Source organism: Pristiophorus japonicus, chromosome 8 (assembly GCF_044704955.1).
Source record: "Pristiophorus japonicus isolate sPriJap1 chromosome 8, sPriJap1.hap1, whole genome shotgun sequence".
NCBI classification, from domain to species: domain Eukaryota; kingdom Metazoa; phylum Chordata; class Chondrichthyes; family Pristiophoridae; genus Pristiophorus; species Pristiophorus japonicus.
In genome coordinates, this window is record NC_091984.1 from 79,061,833 (window position 1) to 79,080,745 (window position 18,913).

Sequence of the window (18,913 nt, forward strand, 5' to 3'; positions counted from 1 at the left end):
CAATTTTGCACAGGGGCGCCTCAAATAGGTGATAGGCGCTTCATTTGTATATGCAAGTGCGGCCTGGATGCCTATTGTTTGTGACTACCAATATGATGGGCAGCGCACTTCCAGTCCGTAAGTAGACACTTCCTGCCCGAAATACTGGGGCTTAGGCGCCCATTTGGTGCCCCCAAAAAACATCAAATTTCTAGCCGATTGTCTTAAACACTGTGAAGCAATGTGTGGTATGCGTATCTTTTGTTGGCTGTGTTGATGGTTTCACATGGCAGGCAACAAAATTTAAAAATTAATAAGTTATAAGTATGAAGAATTTCAGGTGGAATATTTTCACTCAAATGTTAATAGATTTGTAGAATATCATGGAAAACCTGTGAAATAGCAGCATAAATGGGTGCATGGCAATGGGATGAGTTTTAGGAGAGAGAAGGGATTGATGGATGGGGTAAAGAGATAGGTTCAAGAGGAGTAATAATCTTAAAACCAGATTTCATTATAAACCTTAGGACCACGTATTGTGCTGCAAGCATTTTAATTTAATTAACTAAACACAATTTAACTGTGAAGTTACAATATTTGTATGATGGCATTAAAATCATTTGCACTATGGTATGTGTCATGAAAACAATGCAACTCCTTTGTGCATAATGGATAACAATGTTAGTTATAATTTGTTGTGTTCTGTGTTCAGCTTTTGGATCTTTCAGGCAATCAGCTCTCCTATGTTCCTTCTGATCTGCCAGAGTCTCTTGAATATATTTACCTCCAGAACAATCAGATTTCTGTCATTCCAGAGAATGCTTTTGAATCCACACCAAACATCAAAGGGATTTTTCTCAGGTAAGATGAATTCATTATCAACAAACTTTGTGGGTGCTTATTGTCAAAAAGGGAACAATCCCTTTGTGCGGCTGAATTCAATAGAGAAAAAGTACTCCTGAATAGGAAAGCTTCTGCCATTTATAACTGTACCTGAGGCCTTCTGACAGCTCAGTGCACTGTGATACTAAACCATTTGACCCTTGGTCTATCGTGAATGATCACTTGGGGACGAAAAGACTAAAGAAAGCTGGAAGTTCCACAGTTTTGAGGCAATCGGTTCTTCTATGTTCCTCATCTACCAGAGTGTGGATATATTTGCCTCTAGAAAAAAAATCTGTTTTTGTGATACCGGAGAATGTCTTTGAAGTCTTGAATCTTAACTAAAACACAGCAATAATGCAGGGAGGAAGAAAGACTTGTAGTTTCAGATGTGTAAGAGAAGAAAGTCCACATGGTCAATGACTATAGTAGTACCAATAGGATAGAGAGAAATTAAAACATTTCCAAAGTAGGGAAATTGAACATGCAGACCATTTCGACCTGGATTCAGGTGATAATGAATTTAAGCCCCAATATGTTTTCCATGGTTTAATCACATACACACTATCTTCAATCTCACTAATGGATATAAAAGTTACATTTGGGCAGTGTGAATCCAGTCCTAGTGGGCATAAACCTACAGCACAAAGTTCAACATTAATTGAGAGGAAGGTTGGGTGTGGGGAAAATGGAAAAATGTCAGGGCAGTAATAGGTGCGACTAGGATTGTGAGGAAAATCATGCAGGGTTCCTGCTCCTGTCACTTTGCATTAACTCTTTCTGGAAGTGTATATGTGTGCATTTTGGGTAAGGACAGGATCTGGCTTTACTATGATGTGACCCACATCAGATAGCTCATGGACATTTACTGGAGGGAACCAGTGCCTATGAAACTAAGCAAGGACTGAAGGAGAGCACATTGTTGGAGTAAAACTGGAAGAAAGAAAAGATCTGTGGAGTCCAATCGGGTAAATGAAAATAATTACAGGTAACTTGTGACATTGGCTGTTAACTATTATAATAATAGATTTGGAACAGGAGTGAGGTGTTTTTTACACATCCTATCCAGAGAAGACACTTGTATAAATCGGCTACTGGAATCACTGAAAATATGTTCTTAGCTATCACAAGAATAGATAAAGTTGATTTGAGCAAATTGTTCATTATGGTGAAAAAGTTCAAATACATTAAACACAAATTGAAATTTGGGAAGTTAAACAACAAGAAGGGAGCTTTTTCAACCCACAAGATAATAGATTTATAAAATTAAATTACCAGGGAAGGTCATTCAAGAAGACAGAATAGTGGATTCAAGAAGCAATTAGATTTGTTGCTGGGCAAAGAAAGGATAAGAACATAAGAATTAGGAGCAAGGGTAGGCTGTCCATTCAGCCCCTCGAGCCTGCTCCACCATTCAATAAGATCATGGTTGATCTTTGACCTCAACTCCACTTTCCCACTTGATTTCCATATCCCTTGGTTCCCCTAGAGTCCAAAAATCTATTGATCTCAGCCTTGAATATACTCGACGCCTCAGCATCACGTTGCATTCCGGGGTAGAGAATTCCAAAGATTCGCAACCCACTGAGTGAAGAAGTACCTCCTCATCTCAGTCTTAGATGACCAACCCCTTATCCTGAGACCACGCCCCCTAGTTCTAGACTCTCCATCCAGGGAAACAACATCTCAGCATCTACCCTGTCACCACCCCCCCCCCTCGCAGAATCTTATATGCTTCAATGAAATAACCTCTCATTCTAAACTCCCAATCAACCTAATCTCTCCTCATAGGACAACCCTCTCATCCTAGGAATCTACCTAGTGAACCTTTGTTGCACCGCCTCTAAGGCAAGTATATCCTTCCTTAGATAAGGAGACCAAAACCATGCACAGTACTCCTGGTGTGGTCTCACCAAAGCCTTGTACAATTGCATCAAGATTTCCTTACCTTTATACTCCAACCCCCTTGCAATAAAGGCCAACATAAAATTTACCTTCCAATTACTTGCTGTACCTGCATGCTAATTATCTGTGTTTCCTGTACGAGGACATGTAAATATTTTTGAACACCAACATTTAATAATTTCTCACTTTTAAAAAATAGTCTGTTTAATATATTTGCTTTATGGGTTATTTGCTTAAGAATTCATAGCAACACATTGCTATTAAAAATGAGTTGGTTTATTAGCAAAAGTTTAACAATCATACTACGCTATGGGCTCAAATTTCCCCAAGAGTTGCCTCGTTTTTTTTGGAGTAACTTAAAAATCGCAAATTTCCCCATTTAACTTGCTCCAGTGTAAGTCAATTAGGTAGGTTTATTTCTAGTTTGGTTTGTTCTCTCCAAAAGGGGGCGTGACAAGCCACTTACGCTTCTTCTGGCCATAGAAGCAAATTTGGCCAGCTGAAAGTTACTCCAAATTAACTTAGGCCAATGTAAGTGTCAAGTTGGCGGGGCGTCGGGCCACCTGCTGCCGAACATGAGCATCCAAATCCCTGAAAAGGGGGCATTTTAATTTCTTCATCAGGACTTCCGACAATTGCCAAGGTTCAACTCATTAACTTTGTTCGCAGACACTTGCCAGAAAATGCAAGTGGCCACTTTGCCGGGCCGACTCGCTTGCCCAAGCAGGAAACCATCAACCGCAGGCCCGGTAAGGTAGCCGAATCTGACCTCATAGACTTCAACTTTTGTAGGCATATAAAAACCTTATCTACATTTAAGAAATCAGCGCAGGTAGCCAGAGATAGGGCGGTGGGGGGGAGGGGGGGTGGGGGAACGTGAGTTAGAGGATTCTAAAGCACTAAAGACCTTCACAACATCAGCACAACAGCTGCAACTCAACAGCTGCACAACATCATCAAAAATAAATGAAAGATAAATCAGCTACTGAAAATAGAGCAGTCCTATCATGCCAACTGCAGAACGCACCAGCTCGCCCTCTCACCAAGGCTAGGGGCGGCAGGCACACATGACTGTAGGGGTGAGGGATTTTTTACTTTTTACAGTTGTCCCTAAATGTTGCGTGGTCCGAATGGAGCATGATTCAGTTTTAATGCAAAATATCTTTTATTGGATATTTTAAAGTGCACTTCAACGACAACAACAACAGCAAAGAAAGGCTGCACCCATCCCTCACCCACATCTCAGGGAAAGTGCACTTCCTCATAGGGTCAGTGATGGTGGTGGGGGGGGTGGGCATTGGGGGCCCAGTTTGGGTCTGACCGGTAGCTACTGTGTGGATTGAAGTGGGAGTGGTATTTGAGTATCCGGTCTTTGTGCCCTTATTGTAGAAGCTAGCTCCCTCATGGCATCTGCCATCATTTGCACACCCTCTTAAATGCTTGCCCTCGCTTCCCATCTCAGTGCTGAGATTTCACCCGACAATGTCACTACCTCATCACGCACCCCACTGACAGCCGCCACGAGTGATCTTGTGAGGGCATTGGTCTCCTCACCCAATGACACAACCTGATTAACCTCTGCTGAAGGCTATATCTCAGGAGAGACTGTTCGGCTTCTTCCCCTCGCCGTGGATCTGCCTAGTGGCACCCTTCCAATGCGAGGCGCAGGCTGGGACGGTGGGGGAATGGGTGTCCCAAGATGCATTTCACGATCGCCACTGGGACCCGTGACCTTGGAAGGTGTGAACCCATGGAATGTTGCCGAGGAGCTCATGGAGGTTTCTGGCAGTGTGATTCCCTGCACTATGGATTGATCCATATCGCGGTCAGCATTCTCCCTGGAATGCATTCTCCCTGGAACGCATTCTCCATGGACCCCTCCTCCCCCCACCCGCCTTGGTTTGGAGCGCACGCATATGGATCCTCTGATGGATCTTCAGGATGTTGAGGAGTATCGTCTTCTGCAAAATATAACAGAACAGTCAAATGGTTAGCAGCACAGGAGGGGGCAGGATGGATGGCATGAGTAGTCTGACGCGTAGCAGGCCAGTCAGCAGGTTGATTTGAAGGGCGACTATGCATTTTAATGACTCACCCTCACCCACGCATGTGGGTCCAGCTTGTGCAGAGCTAATTCTTTTTCTGCCGGTGCGACTCAGCAAGGCAGCAACCCTCTGTTCCAGAGGTGACAGTTCGTGCAGATTTGGCGGACCTCCTCCTGTTCTAAGTTTTTCCCTTTTGTTGTGGGCCAATTTCTTCTGCAAAGATGAAAATATTAATTTTCAGAAATGGTGTGCTTCTAATGGGTGGGACACATACAGATGGTCACATTTTCAATTGAAATTCAATTTAAAGATGAAGATATTACTTACACTCACTACTTGACCAATGTCCTGCCATTTCTTCTTGCACTGGCTTCCAGATCTTGCGGTATTGACCCTTGCAGAGTATTCTTCTGCAACTAGGTTCCATCTTCTTCTCATTTCCTTGGGTGAAACTTTTGACGGACCACTCTTGCTGATATCCAGCTCCAGCCATTTCTCCTCAATGATTCATTAGTTTCTCCACTTCCTCATGGAGGAAATTCATGGTTCATCTTGCACGCTCTTGCACCATTCGTGTATTGGACTCACATGCAGGTAATGTTCAAAAATCACACTTCTCACCTTTCTTCCACCTATCCAGCAGTCCTTTCCACTCCCTCAGCCACACAAAAATCAATATTTAAATCTTACCTTTATATATGCTCCATTACCAATGATAATGAGGACGCTCTCCCTTTAATTGGCTGATTGCCAAGTTTCCTGTTGCACTGCGCATGCGCACACGCTGAAACGCCCATTGCGCATGTGCACACACTCAAACAGACATGCGTCCCCCTGCTGGCACTCCACAAGACGCTGGGCCCAAGCCCTGCCCCCCTGCCGGCCGCTCTGAGCAAGCGGGGCTGCAGCTCCGCCCCCCCGCAGGCTCTGCAGCGCCTCGCCGATGGATCCGGATGACAAGGGAGTGGCCAAATTAACAGGTACATTTTTGGCGCTTTTTTTGCCCCAAAAAGTCGGATTGCCACCCCTAATTACGCCACTCTAGGTGGCTGGGGAAATTTGGGCCCATTATCAGTTCATCCACCAGGCTCTCAACCATCTGCCTCATTGCGGATCCCCTGAACCCAACTGGCTGGGGTTTATTGAGTCTAGTGAACATGACATGACTAGCTAAGCCATTTACAACTCTACAACTCTACAACTATTTTGGTTAACAGATAAAGCCGAGTATCCCCTTATTAAAAGGACACTAGAACACACAAATTAACAACAAAACCTTAAATGATTAAATTAAAATTTGGTTGCCGGGGGTGATGATGCACTTCTGTCCCTCCGGTGCCTACTTCTCGCGGAAGGCCGTGAGCGTACCAGTAGACAGCATGTGCTCAATCTCCAATGACACCCTGGCGCAAACGTAGCCGTGGAAGAGAGACAGGCAGTCGGGCTGAATGACCACCTCGACTGCCCTCTGCCTAGCCCTGTTAATGGCCACCTTGGCCAATCCCAGGAGCAGCAAAATTCTAAAGGGCAAAGGGTGTTAAAAAGACAAGCCTGAAGGCGATGTGCCTCAATGCGAGGAGTATTCGCAATAAGGTGGACGAATTAACTGCACAGATAGCAGTTAACGGATATGATGTAATTGGCATCACGGAGACATGGCTCCAGGGTGACCAAGGCTGGGAACTCAACATCCAGGGGTATTCAACATTTAGGAAGGATAGACAGAAAGCAAAAGGAGGTGGGGTGGCATTGCTGGTTAAAGAGGAAATTAATGCAATAGTAAGGAAGGACATTAGCTTGGATGATGTGGAATCAGTATGGGTGGAGCTACGGAATACCAAAGGGCAGAAAATGCTAGTGGAGGATTGTGTACAGACCACCAAACAGTAGTAGTGAGATTGGGGACAGCTTCAAACAAGAAATTAGGGATGTGTGCAATAAAGGTACAGCAGATATCATGGGCGACTTTAATTTACATATTGATTGGGCGAACCAAACTGGTAGCAATGCGGTGGAGGAGGATTTCCTGGAGTGTATTAGGGATGGTTTTCTAGACCAATATGTCGAGGAGCCAACTCGAGGGCTAGCCATCCTAGACTGGGCGATGTGTAATGAGAAAGGACTAATTAACAATCTTGTTGTGCAAGGCCCCTTCGGGAAGAGTGACCATAATATGGTAGAATTCTTTAAGATGGAGAATGACACAGTTAATTCAGAGACTAGGGTCCTGAACTTAAGGAAAGGTAACTTCGATGGTATGAGACGTGAATTGGCTAGAATAGACTGGCAAGTGATACTTAAAGTGTTGACGGTGGATAAGCAATGGCAAACAGTTGAAGATCACATGGATGAACTTCAACAATTGTACATCCCTGTCTGGAGTAAAAATAAAACGGGGAAGGTGGCTCAACCGTGGCTAACAAGGGAAATTAAGGCTAGTGTTAAATCCAAGGAAGAGGCCTATAAATTGGCCAGAAAAAGCAGCAAACCTGAGGACTGGGAGAATTTTATAATACAGCAGAGGAGGACAAAGGATTTAATTAGGAGGGGGAAAATAGAGTATGAGAGGAAGCTTGCTGGGTACATAAAAACTGACTGAAAAAGCTTCTATAGATAATTGAAGAGAAAAAGATTAGTGAAGACAAATGTAGGTCCCTTGCAGTCAGATTCAGGTGAATTTATAATGGGGAAAAAGGAAATGGCAGACCAGTTGAACAAATACTTTGGTTCTGTCTTCACGAAGGAAGACACAAATAACCTTCCGGAAATACTAAGGGACCGAGAGTCTAGTGAAAAGGAGGAACTGAAGAAAATCCTTATTAGGTGGGAAATTGTGTTAGGGAAATTGATGGGATTGAAGGCCGATAAATTCCCGGGGCCTGATAGTCTGGATCCCAGAGTACTTAAGGAAGTAGCCCTAGAAATTGTGGATGATTGGTGATCATTTTTCAACAGTCTATCGGTTCCTATGGACTGGAGGGCAGCTAATGTAACATCACTTTTTAAGAAGGGAGGGAGAGAGAAGGCGGGTAATTATAGACCAGTTAGCCTGACATCAGTAGTGGGGAAAATGTTGGAATCAATTATTAAAGATGAAATAGCAGCACATTTAGAAAGCAGTGACGGGATCGGTCCAAGTCAGCATGGATTTATGAAAGGGAAATTATACTTGACAAATCATCTAGAATTTTTTGAGGATGTAACTGGTAGAGTGGACAAAGGGAGAACCAGTGGATGTGGTGTATTTGGACTTTCAAAAGGCTTTTGACAAGGTCCCACGCAAGAGATTGGTGTGCAAAATTAAAGCACATGGTATTCAGGGTAATGCACTGACGTGGATAGAGAACTGGTTGGTAGACAGGAAGCAGAGAGTCGGGATAAACGGGTCCTTTTCAGAATGGCAGGCAGTGACTAGTAGGGTGCCGCAGGGCTCAGTGCTGGGACCCCAGCTATTTACAATATACATTAATGATTTGGATGAGGGAATTGAGTGCAATATCTCCAAGGTTGCAGATGACACTAAGCTGGGTGGCGGTGTGAGCTGTGAGGAGGACGCTAAAAGGCTGCAGGGTGACTTGGACAGGTTAGGTGAGTGGGCAAACGAGTGGCAGATGCAGTATAATGTAGATAAATGTGAGGTTATCCACTTTGGTGGCAAAAACATGAAGGCAGAATATTATCTGAATGGCGGCAGATTAGGAAAAAGGAAGGGGCAACGAGACCTGGGTATCATGGTAAATCAGTCATTGAAAGTTGGCTTGCAGGTACAGCAGGTGGTGAAGAAGGCAAATGGTATGTTGGCCTTCATAGCTAGGGGATTTGAGTATAGGAGCAGGGAGGTCTTACTGCAGGTCTTAGTGAGGCCTCACCTGAAATATTGTGTTCAGTTTTGGTCTCCTAATCTGAGGAAGGACGTTCTTGCGATTGAGGGAGTGCAGCGAAGGTTCACCAGGCTGATTCCCGGGATGGCAGGACTGACATATGAGGAGAGATTGGATCGATTGGGCCTGTATTCACTGGAGTTTAGAAGGATGAGAGGGGATCTCATAGAAACATATAAAATTCTGACGGGATTGGACAGGTTAGATGCAGGTAGAATGTTCCCGATGTTGGGGAAGTCCAGAACCAGGGGACATAGTCTAAGGATAAGGGGTAAGCCATTTAGGATTGAGATGAAGAGAAACTTCTTCACTCAGAGAGTTGTTAATCTGTAGAATTCCTAACCACAGAGAGTTGTTGATGCCTGTTCATTGGATATATTCAAGAGGGAGTTAGATATGGCCCTTACGGCTAAAGGGATCAAGGGGTATGGAGAGAAAGCAGGAAAGGGGTACTGAGGTGAATGATCAGCCATGATCTTATTGAATGGCGGTGCAGGCTCGAAGGGTCGAATGGTCTACTCCTGCACCTATTTTCTATGTTTCTATGTCTTACGAGGAGGCCCTGTGACTTGCCCACTCCCCTCTGCACCGGGTGCCCAAAGATCAGAAGTGTGGGACTGAAGTGCAGCCAGAAATAAAGGAGCAGCCCCTTCAGATAATGGAAGAGGGACTACACCCTTACACATTGGATGTAAACATGGTACACGGACTCCTCCAGACTGCAGACAATGCAGTCGGCCTGGGAGTCCGTGAACCGACTTAAAAAATTATTGCATGGGACTGCCCCATGCAACACCCTCCAGGCCAAGTCCCCAATAAATAGAGGGAGGACTTCCCGCATAGAGAGCCCTTTATTGGGGACCCCCGCCTCCTCTGGTGACAAGATGGCAACCTGTAAGCATGCTCACAGGTGCATACATTACAGTCTGTTTTTCGATTCTTCCTACCAAAGTGAATAACCTCACATTTTCCCACATTATACTCCATCTGCCATCTTACTGCCCACTCACTTAACCTGTCATCATCCCTGTGCAGGCTCTTTGTGTCCTCTTCACAGCTTACTTTCCCACCTAGCTTTGTATCGTCAGCAAACCTGGATACATTAGATTCGGACCCTTCATCTAAGTCACTAATATAAATTGTAAATAGCTGAGGCTCAAGCACTGATCCTTGCGGCTACCCACTAGTTACAGCCTGCCAACCTGAAAATGACCTGTTTATCCCTACTCTCTGTTTACTGTCCGTTAACCAATCCTCTATCCATGCTAATCATCATCATAGGCAATCCCTCGAAGTCGAGGAAGACTTGCTTCTACTCCAAAAGTGAGTTCTCAGGTGATTGGACAGTCCAATTCGGGAATTACAGTCTCTGTTGCAAGTGGGACAGACAGTCGTTGGAGGAAAGGGTGGGTGGGGAGTCTGGTTTGCCGCACACTCCTTCCACTGCCTGCGCTTGTTTTCTGCATGCCTTCAGCAACGAGACTCGAGGTGCTCAGCACACAAATATACTACATCCACTGGTTCCCCTTTATCTAACATGCTAATTACATCCTTAATAAAAACGCTAATAAATTTGTTAAACACGATTTCCCTTTCATAAAACCATGTTGATTCTGCCTAATCATATTAGCCCTGAAATTCCGATGTTTCTACGGACCCGGGAAGGCATCGGAAAAGTTGGGTTTCAGCGCGCAATGTGCATGCGCTGAAAACCGGCTTTTCCAATCTGGCAAGTTTCTGGCTTGACAGATCTCACGCATATCGGGAGTGAGGACACTTGCAGGGCAGGATTTCCGATATTTACGAATATCTTGCCCTGCAAATGTCCTTTAACATCTTGCGCCTGAAAAAGCAGGTGTATAGCCTACTTTTACAGGCGCAAGTGTTTTAAAAATACACAAACATTTTAAAATAAAGTTATAAAAACACATTTTATTTTTAAAAACCCTCCTCACTACGGTGAGTTTATTTTAAGGCTTAAATAAAAAAACGTAAAAAAAATATTTTCCTAACTTCTTAAAAAGAACTTTAATTTAAATGAATGTTAAATATGTAGTTTATGTTCTATTTTTTATTGTGTTTTGGGTGTTTGGGGGGGTTTCTCATTCATAGTAAGTCTGGAACTCCTATTACTATGAATGAGAAAAAATACTAACCTGATTGGCTGCTGTCTCCAGCTCCCGGCCTGCGCACGTCCCCACGTGCACGTGCTGCGACGCGCAGTCACCAGAGGCCTCAGGCTCGGAAGTTTGAACGGGCGCAGCAGCAACAGGTAAGTGCGCATCTTTTTTCCCTATTTCACTCGTTTGCCCGCGGGAAGACCTCAATTGGAATTTCAGGCCCATTATGATTTTCTAAATGCCACTTCCTTAATAATAAATTCCAGCATTTTCCCGACAACTGATGTCAGGATAACAGATCTATCATTCCGTTTTATCACTCCCTCCTTTCTTAAATAGCAGGATTACATTTTCTACCTTCCAATCAGCTGGGACCATTCTGGAACCTAGTGAATTTTGGAAGATCACAAACAATGCATCCACTATCTCTGCAGCCACCTCTTTTAGAACCCTAGGATTTAGGCCATCAGGTCAAGGGGATTTATCGGCTTTTAGTCGCATTAGTTTCTCGAGCACTTTTTTCTACTCATCTCAATTACTTTAAATTCCTCACTCTCATTAGCCCCTTGGTTTCCCATTATTTTTGGTATTAGGAAAGTGATCAGAAAATGAATAATGGGATTGAGGATAGTCAAAATGGGATAGACTTGTTAGACCTAATGTTTTTTTCTGTTTCTAACAATTTGTAGGTTCTTAGTTTGGGTAAATGCTCATAGTGTGTTGAGAATGGATGTATGGTAATTGGTGTACATTTTGAATTGACCCATTGGAGGGGAAATTGCAAAGTGCACTGTTTGGGGGCGGTAACAGTCGCGAGGTGGGAGTTCCACCCCGTGTCCTAAATTCAGGTTACCGCCCTGAGAGCAAGTGGAGCGCAAAATATCAGTGAGGGGCACAGCGTAGTGTACATAGGACCCTCCCCTTCATTAAAGGGGAGGGCCAAGCTGATGACTGTGCGGGGGAGAAACGGGTCCCTACCTGGACCACCAGGGAGCAGGGTGCCGTGGCATGAGCCCGACACAAAAGCGGAGTGCTGGGCTGGAAGATAGTGGCACCGACCCTGCGATTCAACATCCAGCAGGCCGCGACCGGTAAGTTGGCCATTTCTTTTTCAGATCGCCACCTCTCCTTTAAATTTCGACCTGCGAACGGCCTACAGCCTGTAATGTGGCCCCGAAACTATCTCCGGCATCACCCAGCGCAGCGTTACCGAATTTTCGCGCCGGGGTGAAAAGGGATCACTGCGCACGGTGATGACATCATCATGTCTGGCGCAGCGGAGCAAGGCATTACTGGCAGGAACGGGGCGCTACCGGTTACTGCCGCTGCTAAACTCCCGCGGAATTTTGCAAGATTTGTTAGCAGTGCCACACCTAGGCAAAAAGTCGTTTGCAGCCCGTTAGCGCCCCTGGGTGAGCTAACGAGAGGCGCAAGCACACCAAATTTCTCCCCCATTGTGTCACCTTTTGTTTAGTGGTAGTTCTTTTGCCTCTGGGTCAGATGGTTGTGGGTTCAAGTCCTATTTGAGAGACCTGAGCACATAATCTCACTTAGAGAGTGCTGCACTGTCAAAGGTGCCATCTTTTGGATGAGATAATAAACTGAGGCCCCATCTGCCTTCTCATGTGGATGTAAAAGCTCTCGTGAAGAAGAGTAGAGGAGGTGTGTGGCCAATATATATTCCTCTACCACCATCACTGAAACAGATTATCTGTTTGTTTATCTAGTTACTGTCAGTGGGATATTCAATGTGCAAATTGGCTGCTGCAGCTCCCTACAACATGGTGTACACTTCAAAAATACTTAATTGGTTATGATGCGCTTTGAGAGATCATGAAAGATGCTGTATATATGCAAATGCTTTCTTACATTACATACACTGTTCACAGTCTTTTCCTTTCACAGGGACAACAGACTTACAACTAGCAGAATAAAAGAAAGTGCATTTGAGAAGCTGAAGTTCTTACAAGTGTTGGATATGGGTGCATACTCCGAGTCCGCTTCCACATCCACAAAGGAGGATGGCACCTCAGAAGACAATTTAAAGAATGATAGAGACCAAGCTACTCAGAATGATAAGTAATTGCCCATGAAAAATAACCAAGACTTTAACGTTGTGCTTTCTATACGCTGTTTTGTTGGCTGGTGTTATAAAATAGAGATCATCCAAATAGCCATCGTTGCCTCCTCTGACTGGTCCCTGCTCTCGCAAACTCCAAATTCCTCCAAGTATCCACATCGAATGATGCCTTTGCCTCCCCGTTCTCCTCCATCTCCCTCTCAACTCACTCGTCTCAACTATACACCCCATCTAATTCCTTGATACCCTCTCATCCCAGCTGTTAACCACTCAACTTCACTTCCTCAACCTCATGTTTGCTGACATAATCAACCTCTCTTATCCAACTCTGTGCACACCTTCTTCAAAACTGCCATGATCACCATTCCCCTCAAGAAACTCACCCTAAGTATTTTTGCCATCTCTAATACCATCCTTTTTCAAATGTGCTTTGTTCTCCAAAGTCTGGAACCAGATGATTGCCTTGCAACTACAGAGCCTCCTCTCTGACCACTCCTTGTTCAAGTCCCTCTAATCTGTTTTTTTGCCTTGCCAACAATACCATGACTGCACTAGTTAAAGTCAGAAATAACATCCTGTCTGCCTGTAGCTCCCTATATATCCTCAGCTTCCTTGATCTTTCTGCCACAGTTGACACTATTGGCCACTCGACCCTCCTCCCTCATCTGCGATCTAACCAAGGGGCTGCTGTCTTCTAGTCCCACATCTTTCCTGACTCAATGCAGGAATTACATTGCTGCCAGTGGCATTTCCTACTCTGTTCACCCAGTTGCCTTGGGGAGGGAGGGACAAATGGTTCATCCTTGGCCCTCTCGTCATCAGTGTCTACAAGCTCTGCTTTGGCAACGTTATTGAAACTTCAGAATGGAGTTTGTTTCCACTTTTATTGATGACATGCAGCTCTCTCTTGCTGCTTCCTCTTTTGATCTAAAGGTTGTTGCCACACTCTGAAATTTCCTGTCTGATGGTAAGATCTGAATGAGCCAAAGCTTTCACCAACTGAATGCTCTTTCACTCCCATCAATACCTCTATGCTTCTGACCTCAATTCCATCAACCTCCCCAGCAGACCTCTCAAGCTGAATCAAGAGATATGAAAACTTGGCATTCTGAGCTCAGTTTCCTTCTTCACTTCTGTGGTTACCGAAACCACTCTGTCTGACCTCCGCAACATTTCCAGCCTTAGCTCCCATCTATACCCTTCTAATGCTGCAAGCCTTTGGTATCTCAAGGTTTGACTTCTGTAACACCATCAGAGCAGGGCTTTCCCACCTCCACTCTCCACAAGCTTCATCTCATGCAAAACAGCCCACATTCTCACCCAGATTAAGTCTCGCTTTCCTATCACCCGTCCTCTCCAAGCTCCACTAGTTGACTGTGCCCCGGATGTCAATTCTTGGCCTTGTTTTTAAGGCTTTCCATGGTCTCATCCCATTCTTCTTTCATGATCTCCTCCTGCCTTTTATCCTAGCACAGACTCTCTGCTCCTCTAACACTGGACTTCTCCTCATCCCTTGCTCCACCATCTGCAACTGCTCTTTTGCCCACAGAGCTTCACTGAAACTCTGCACCCAGCTTCTCTGCCTGGCCACCTCCTTCCCTGCTTTCAATAACCTTCTCAAAACGTTCCTCTTCAATTGCATTCTCATCCTAACCTTGCCATTTTATCTCCCTTTGTCCATGCTTTGTGCCCACTTTATTTGTTTCCTCCTTAGTGTAAAGTGTTCTGAGATGTCTTTGTACGTAAGGAACACTATATAAATGCAAGAAGCAGTTATACGTTTGCAGGGAAGAGCAATGGTAAATGTGGTAAGACAGTGGCAGAGATGCTACTGCTGTACCTTATAAATAAACAAGTTGAATGTGTTTATATCCATATATGTTACTTAGAATGAATCTCCAAACTAACAGATATCTATTTTATCTAACATATATATTTTAATTCTGAAATGCATTGAGAAGTCAAACTATTTTTTATCAAATTTATCAATTTTATCAAATTTATCAATCGCTGTAGAGTGGATTGTAGAGTGAGTCCATTCAGCCCGCTGTGCCTGTGAGGATGAGATTCTTTATCTATTTAACAATGTGATGAATGATATAAGTGATAAAATATTTTGCTTGTCAGGATTGGAACAATTTTATTTTGACAATGAAATATAAAACACAGGATTTGAACGTGTTGCTTATTGGGTTTTAATTGGGTAACCCGATGTCGGGAGCCTGTTTCTAGCCTGGAGGTTAATTATCAACAGGGGTGGTTTGAATATTTTATAGACTGGTTGATGTGTTAGAATGTTGTCATTTGTAAATCATTTATTAAAAGATGATATAGATTCCAACTGGTCCTGGTCTCTTTGCAAATGTAGAGCTTGCCGTTGGGAGGTAGCTTGGGTAGCCTTTCTGCATCACAGTGAAAAAGAATTCAAAGATAATGGTACCTTCTATTTCTCAGCAGCTGTCCCATAGCATCGTACATGAGCAGAACCTAATCTTTCATAATGGGAATAGTGGGGATGAGGGAGTTGGTGTGGTTCAATATTTGACATGCTGTCTGATACTGGAAATAATTGAGACTATGATAATGCTAAGAAGATCCTCGGGGCTGAAATTGCCCCTTCCCTTAAGGCCTGTTGCTGCCAGAAATCGGCGGCCACGCTGCGGAGTGGAATGGCCGCCATTTTGAAAATTGCCCTCCAGCGGTGACCCACTCCCCCCACTTCTGCTCCGCAGCTGCCAATCCATCTTAAGTGCATCATCAGAGCATGCACCATTGATGTCCCCCACCCCCCCCCCCCGCGAACGCGGAATTACGGTGAGAAATTGTTGTTGTCGCCGCTCGGTGTCACCGTCAACTATTTCTGTCGGTGCACTGCGCTTGCAGTGTGTTCAAAATGGCAGTGTGGCTGCCATTAAAGGGGAAGGCGCACTGCCGTGGCCGGCATCTTTTTTTGTCGGCCGAATGCCAGGTCGGGCCGACAATTATGCCCCCTCTTGGATGCCAGGCCGTTGGCCCAGCCGAAACCCTCCCCGATGGCCCAGTGGATCTAACTAAAAGAATTGTTAGAGCTCATAGCGGCTCTCCCTTTTAAGTGAAGTGAAGAGAAGAGATGTGTCAGCATGATGACTGACAGCGGCGGACACTCTGCCCACCCCCAACATCCGCCCCTCTAATGTGCGAACTTCCGCTCTCCACCGCACTTCCGCCCCCATTATGACCGACTTCCGGGCTGCTCGAAAAAAAAAGCCGAGGAGCGGAATTTCGTGCAAGAGGCCACCGCGTCCACTGCGGCGGTGAAAACCGCTCAATCACAGTCAGTGCGCCGCGTTTCCCGTGTGGGAAAATTTCGGCCCCATAAATTCTCAACACACCTGAGCAAAATACAACATATGAATCGGTCATATTTCAATGGTTTGCACATCACAAGAATTAATCTGTAAATGATTTTGCACACATTTGCATCAACAAGAATCATAGAATGGTTACAGCACAGAAGGAGACCATTTGGTCGGTCGAGCCCATGCCGGCTCTCTGCAAGAGCATTTCAGCTAGTCCCACTCCCCGATGGGACTAGCCACGATTGAGTCTGCCTCCACCACCATTTCAGGCAGTGCATTCCAGATCCTAACCACTCACTACGTAAAAAAGATTTTCCTCATGTTGCTTTTGGTTCTTTTACCAATCACTTTAAATCTGTGTTGTCTGGTTCTCGGCCCTTCCGCCAATGGGAACAGTTTCTGTCGATCTACTCTGTCTAGACACCTCATGATTTTTGAATACCTCTATCAAATCTCCTCTCAACTTTCTCTGCTCTAAGGAGAACAACCCCAATTTCTCTAGTCTATCCACGTAACTGAAGTCCCTCATCCCAGGAATCATTCTCATAAATGATTACAACAGTGACTATACTCCAAAAGTACTTAAGTACTTAATTGGCTGTAAAGTGCTTTGAGATGTCCGATAGTCGTGAAAGGCGCTATAGAAATGCAAGTCTTTTAAAATCTCTTCTGCACCCTCTCCAAGGTGCGGTGTCCAGAATTGGACACAATACTCCAGCTGAGGCTGAACCAGTGTTTTATAAGGGTTCTTCATGACGTCCTTGCTTTTGGACTCTATGCCTCTATTTCTGAAGCTCAGTATCGCATATGCCTCTTTAACTGTTTTCTCAACCTGCCCTGCCACTGTAAAGTCCTGTCCCTGCAGTACAGATTCACACGAGGCACATACTGAAGTCAAGGTCACTCAGGACCTGCACCTTTATTACACAGCTCTCGAATGCCACACTTTCCTGAGACCTGTCTGGGACAGGTATCCAGTGTCTCCTGCAAGTGCACCCCTGGTGGTAAGGTAAGCTTGTGGTTACAGGTCATCTCTAGTTACAGTCATGTATAGCATGGTAAGATACAGTTATGTACAGTAGTGTGAGATACATGACAGCCACCTTCAAAGATTTGTGCGCATGTATTCTCAGGTCACTCAATTCATGCACCCCCTTTAGGATTGTACCCTTTAGTTTATATTACCTCTCCTTACCAAAATGTATCACTTTTCACTTTTCTGCATTAAATTTCATCTGCCATGTGTCCATTCATTTCACCAACCTGTCTATGTCTTCTTGAAGTCTGTCACTATCCTCCTCACTGTTCACTATACTTCCAAGTTTTGTGTCATCTGCAAATTTTGAAATTGTGCCCTGTTCTCCCAAGTCCAAGTCATTAATATATATCAAGAAAAGAAATGGTCCTAGTACCGACCCCTAGGGAACACCACTGTGTACTTCCTCCAGTCTGAAAAACACTGCTCATCACTACTACTCTCTGTTTCCTGTCACTTAGCCAATTTCGAATCCATGCTGCCATAGAATCATAGAAATTTACAGCACGGAAGGAGGCCATTTCGGCTCATCGTGACCGCGCTGACCGATTAAGAGCTATCCAGCCTAATCCCACCTTCCAGCTCTTTGTCCATAGCCTTGTAGGTTTATGGCACTTCAAGTGCATATCCTAGTATTTTTTAAATGTGGTGAGGCTTTCTGCCTCTACCACCCTTTCAGGCAGTGAGTTCCAGACCCCCACCATCCTCTGGGTGAAGAAATTTCCCCTCATATCTCCGCTAAACCTCCTCCCCAATTACTTTAAATCTACGCCCCCTGGTTGTTGACCCATTTGCCAAGGGAAACAGGTCCTTCCTATCCACTCTATCCAGACCCCTTATAATTTTATGCACCTCAATCAGGTCTCCCCTCAGTCTCCTCTGTTCCAAAGAAAACAGATCCAGCATCTCCAATCTTTCCTCATAGCCAAAATTCTCCAGTCCAGGCAACATTTTTCTAAATCTTCTCTGCACCCTTTCCAGTGCAATCACCTCCTTCCTGTAATGTGGTGACCAGAACTACAAAGTACTCCAGCTACAGCCTAACCAGTGTTTTATACAGTTCAAGCATAACCTCCTTGCTCTTGCATTCCATACCTCAACTAATAAAGGCAAGTATTCCATTTGCCTTCTCAACCACCTTATCTACCTGGCCTGCTACCTTCAGGGATTTGTGGATCTGCACTCCAAGGTCCTTTTGATCCTCTACTCTTCTCAATGTCTTACCATTTAATGTGTATTCCCTGGCCTTGTTAGATCTTCCCAGATGCATTACCTCACACTTATCCAGATTGAATTCCATTTGTCACTGTTCTGCCCACCAGACCAGTACATTGATATCTTTCTGCAGTCCGCAGCTTTCTTCTTCATTATCAACCACACTGTCTTTTTTATTCCATGGGCTTCAATTTTGCTGGCAAGCCTATTATGTGGCACTTTATCAAACGCCTTTTGGAAGTTCCTGTACATCACTACAACCGCATTGCCCTCATCAACCCTTTCTCTTATCTCATCAAAAAACTCAATCAAGTTAATTTGTGTTTAATAACTCTCTACTGGCTTTCCTTAATTAATCCACACTTGTCCAAATGACTGTTAACTTTGTCCCTGATTATCGTTTCTAAAAGCTTCCCCACTACCGAGGTTAAA

The 18,913-nt window shown here is 44.5% G+C and overlaps 1 protein-coding gene across 1 annotated transcript in view; it reads left to right on the plus strand.

Moving 5' to 3' along the window:
• The window catches only part of podn (podocan), an 88,350-nt gene extending 73,164 nt beyond the window's left edge, over positions 1-15,186 (plus strand). Inside the window, exons 9-10 of the mRNA XM_070886125.1 lie at positions 692-840; positions 12,718-15,186. Coding sequence (XP_070742226.1) covers positions 692-840; positions 12,718-12,895 — 327 coding nt within the window. The 3' untranslated portion in view covers positions 12,896-15,186. The remainder of the gene's footprint in view (positions 1-691; positions 841-12,717) is intronic.
• Positions 15,187-18,913: the final 3,727 nt, after the last annotated feature.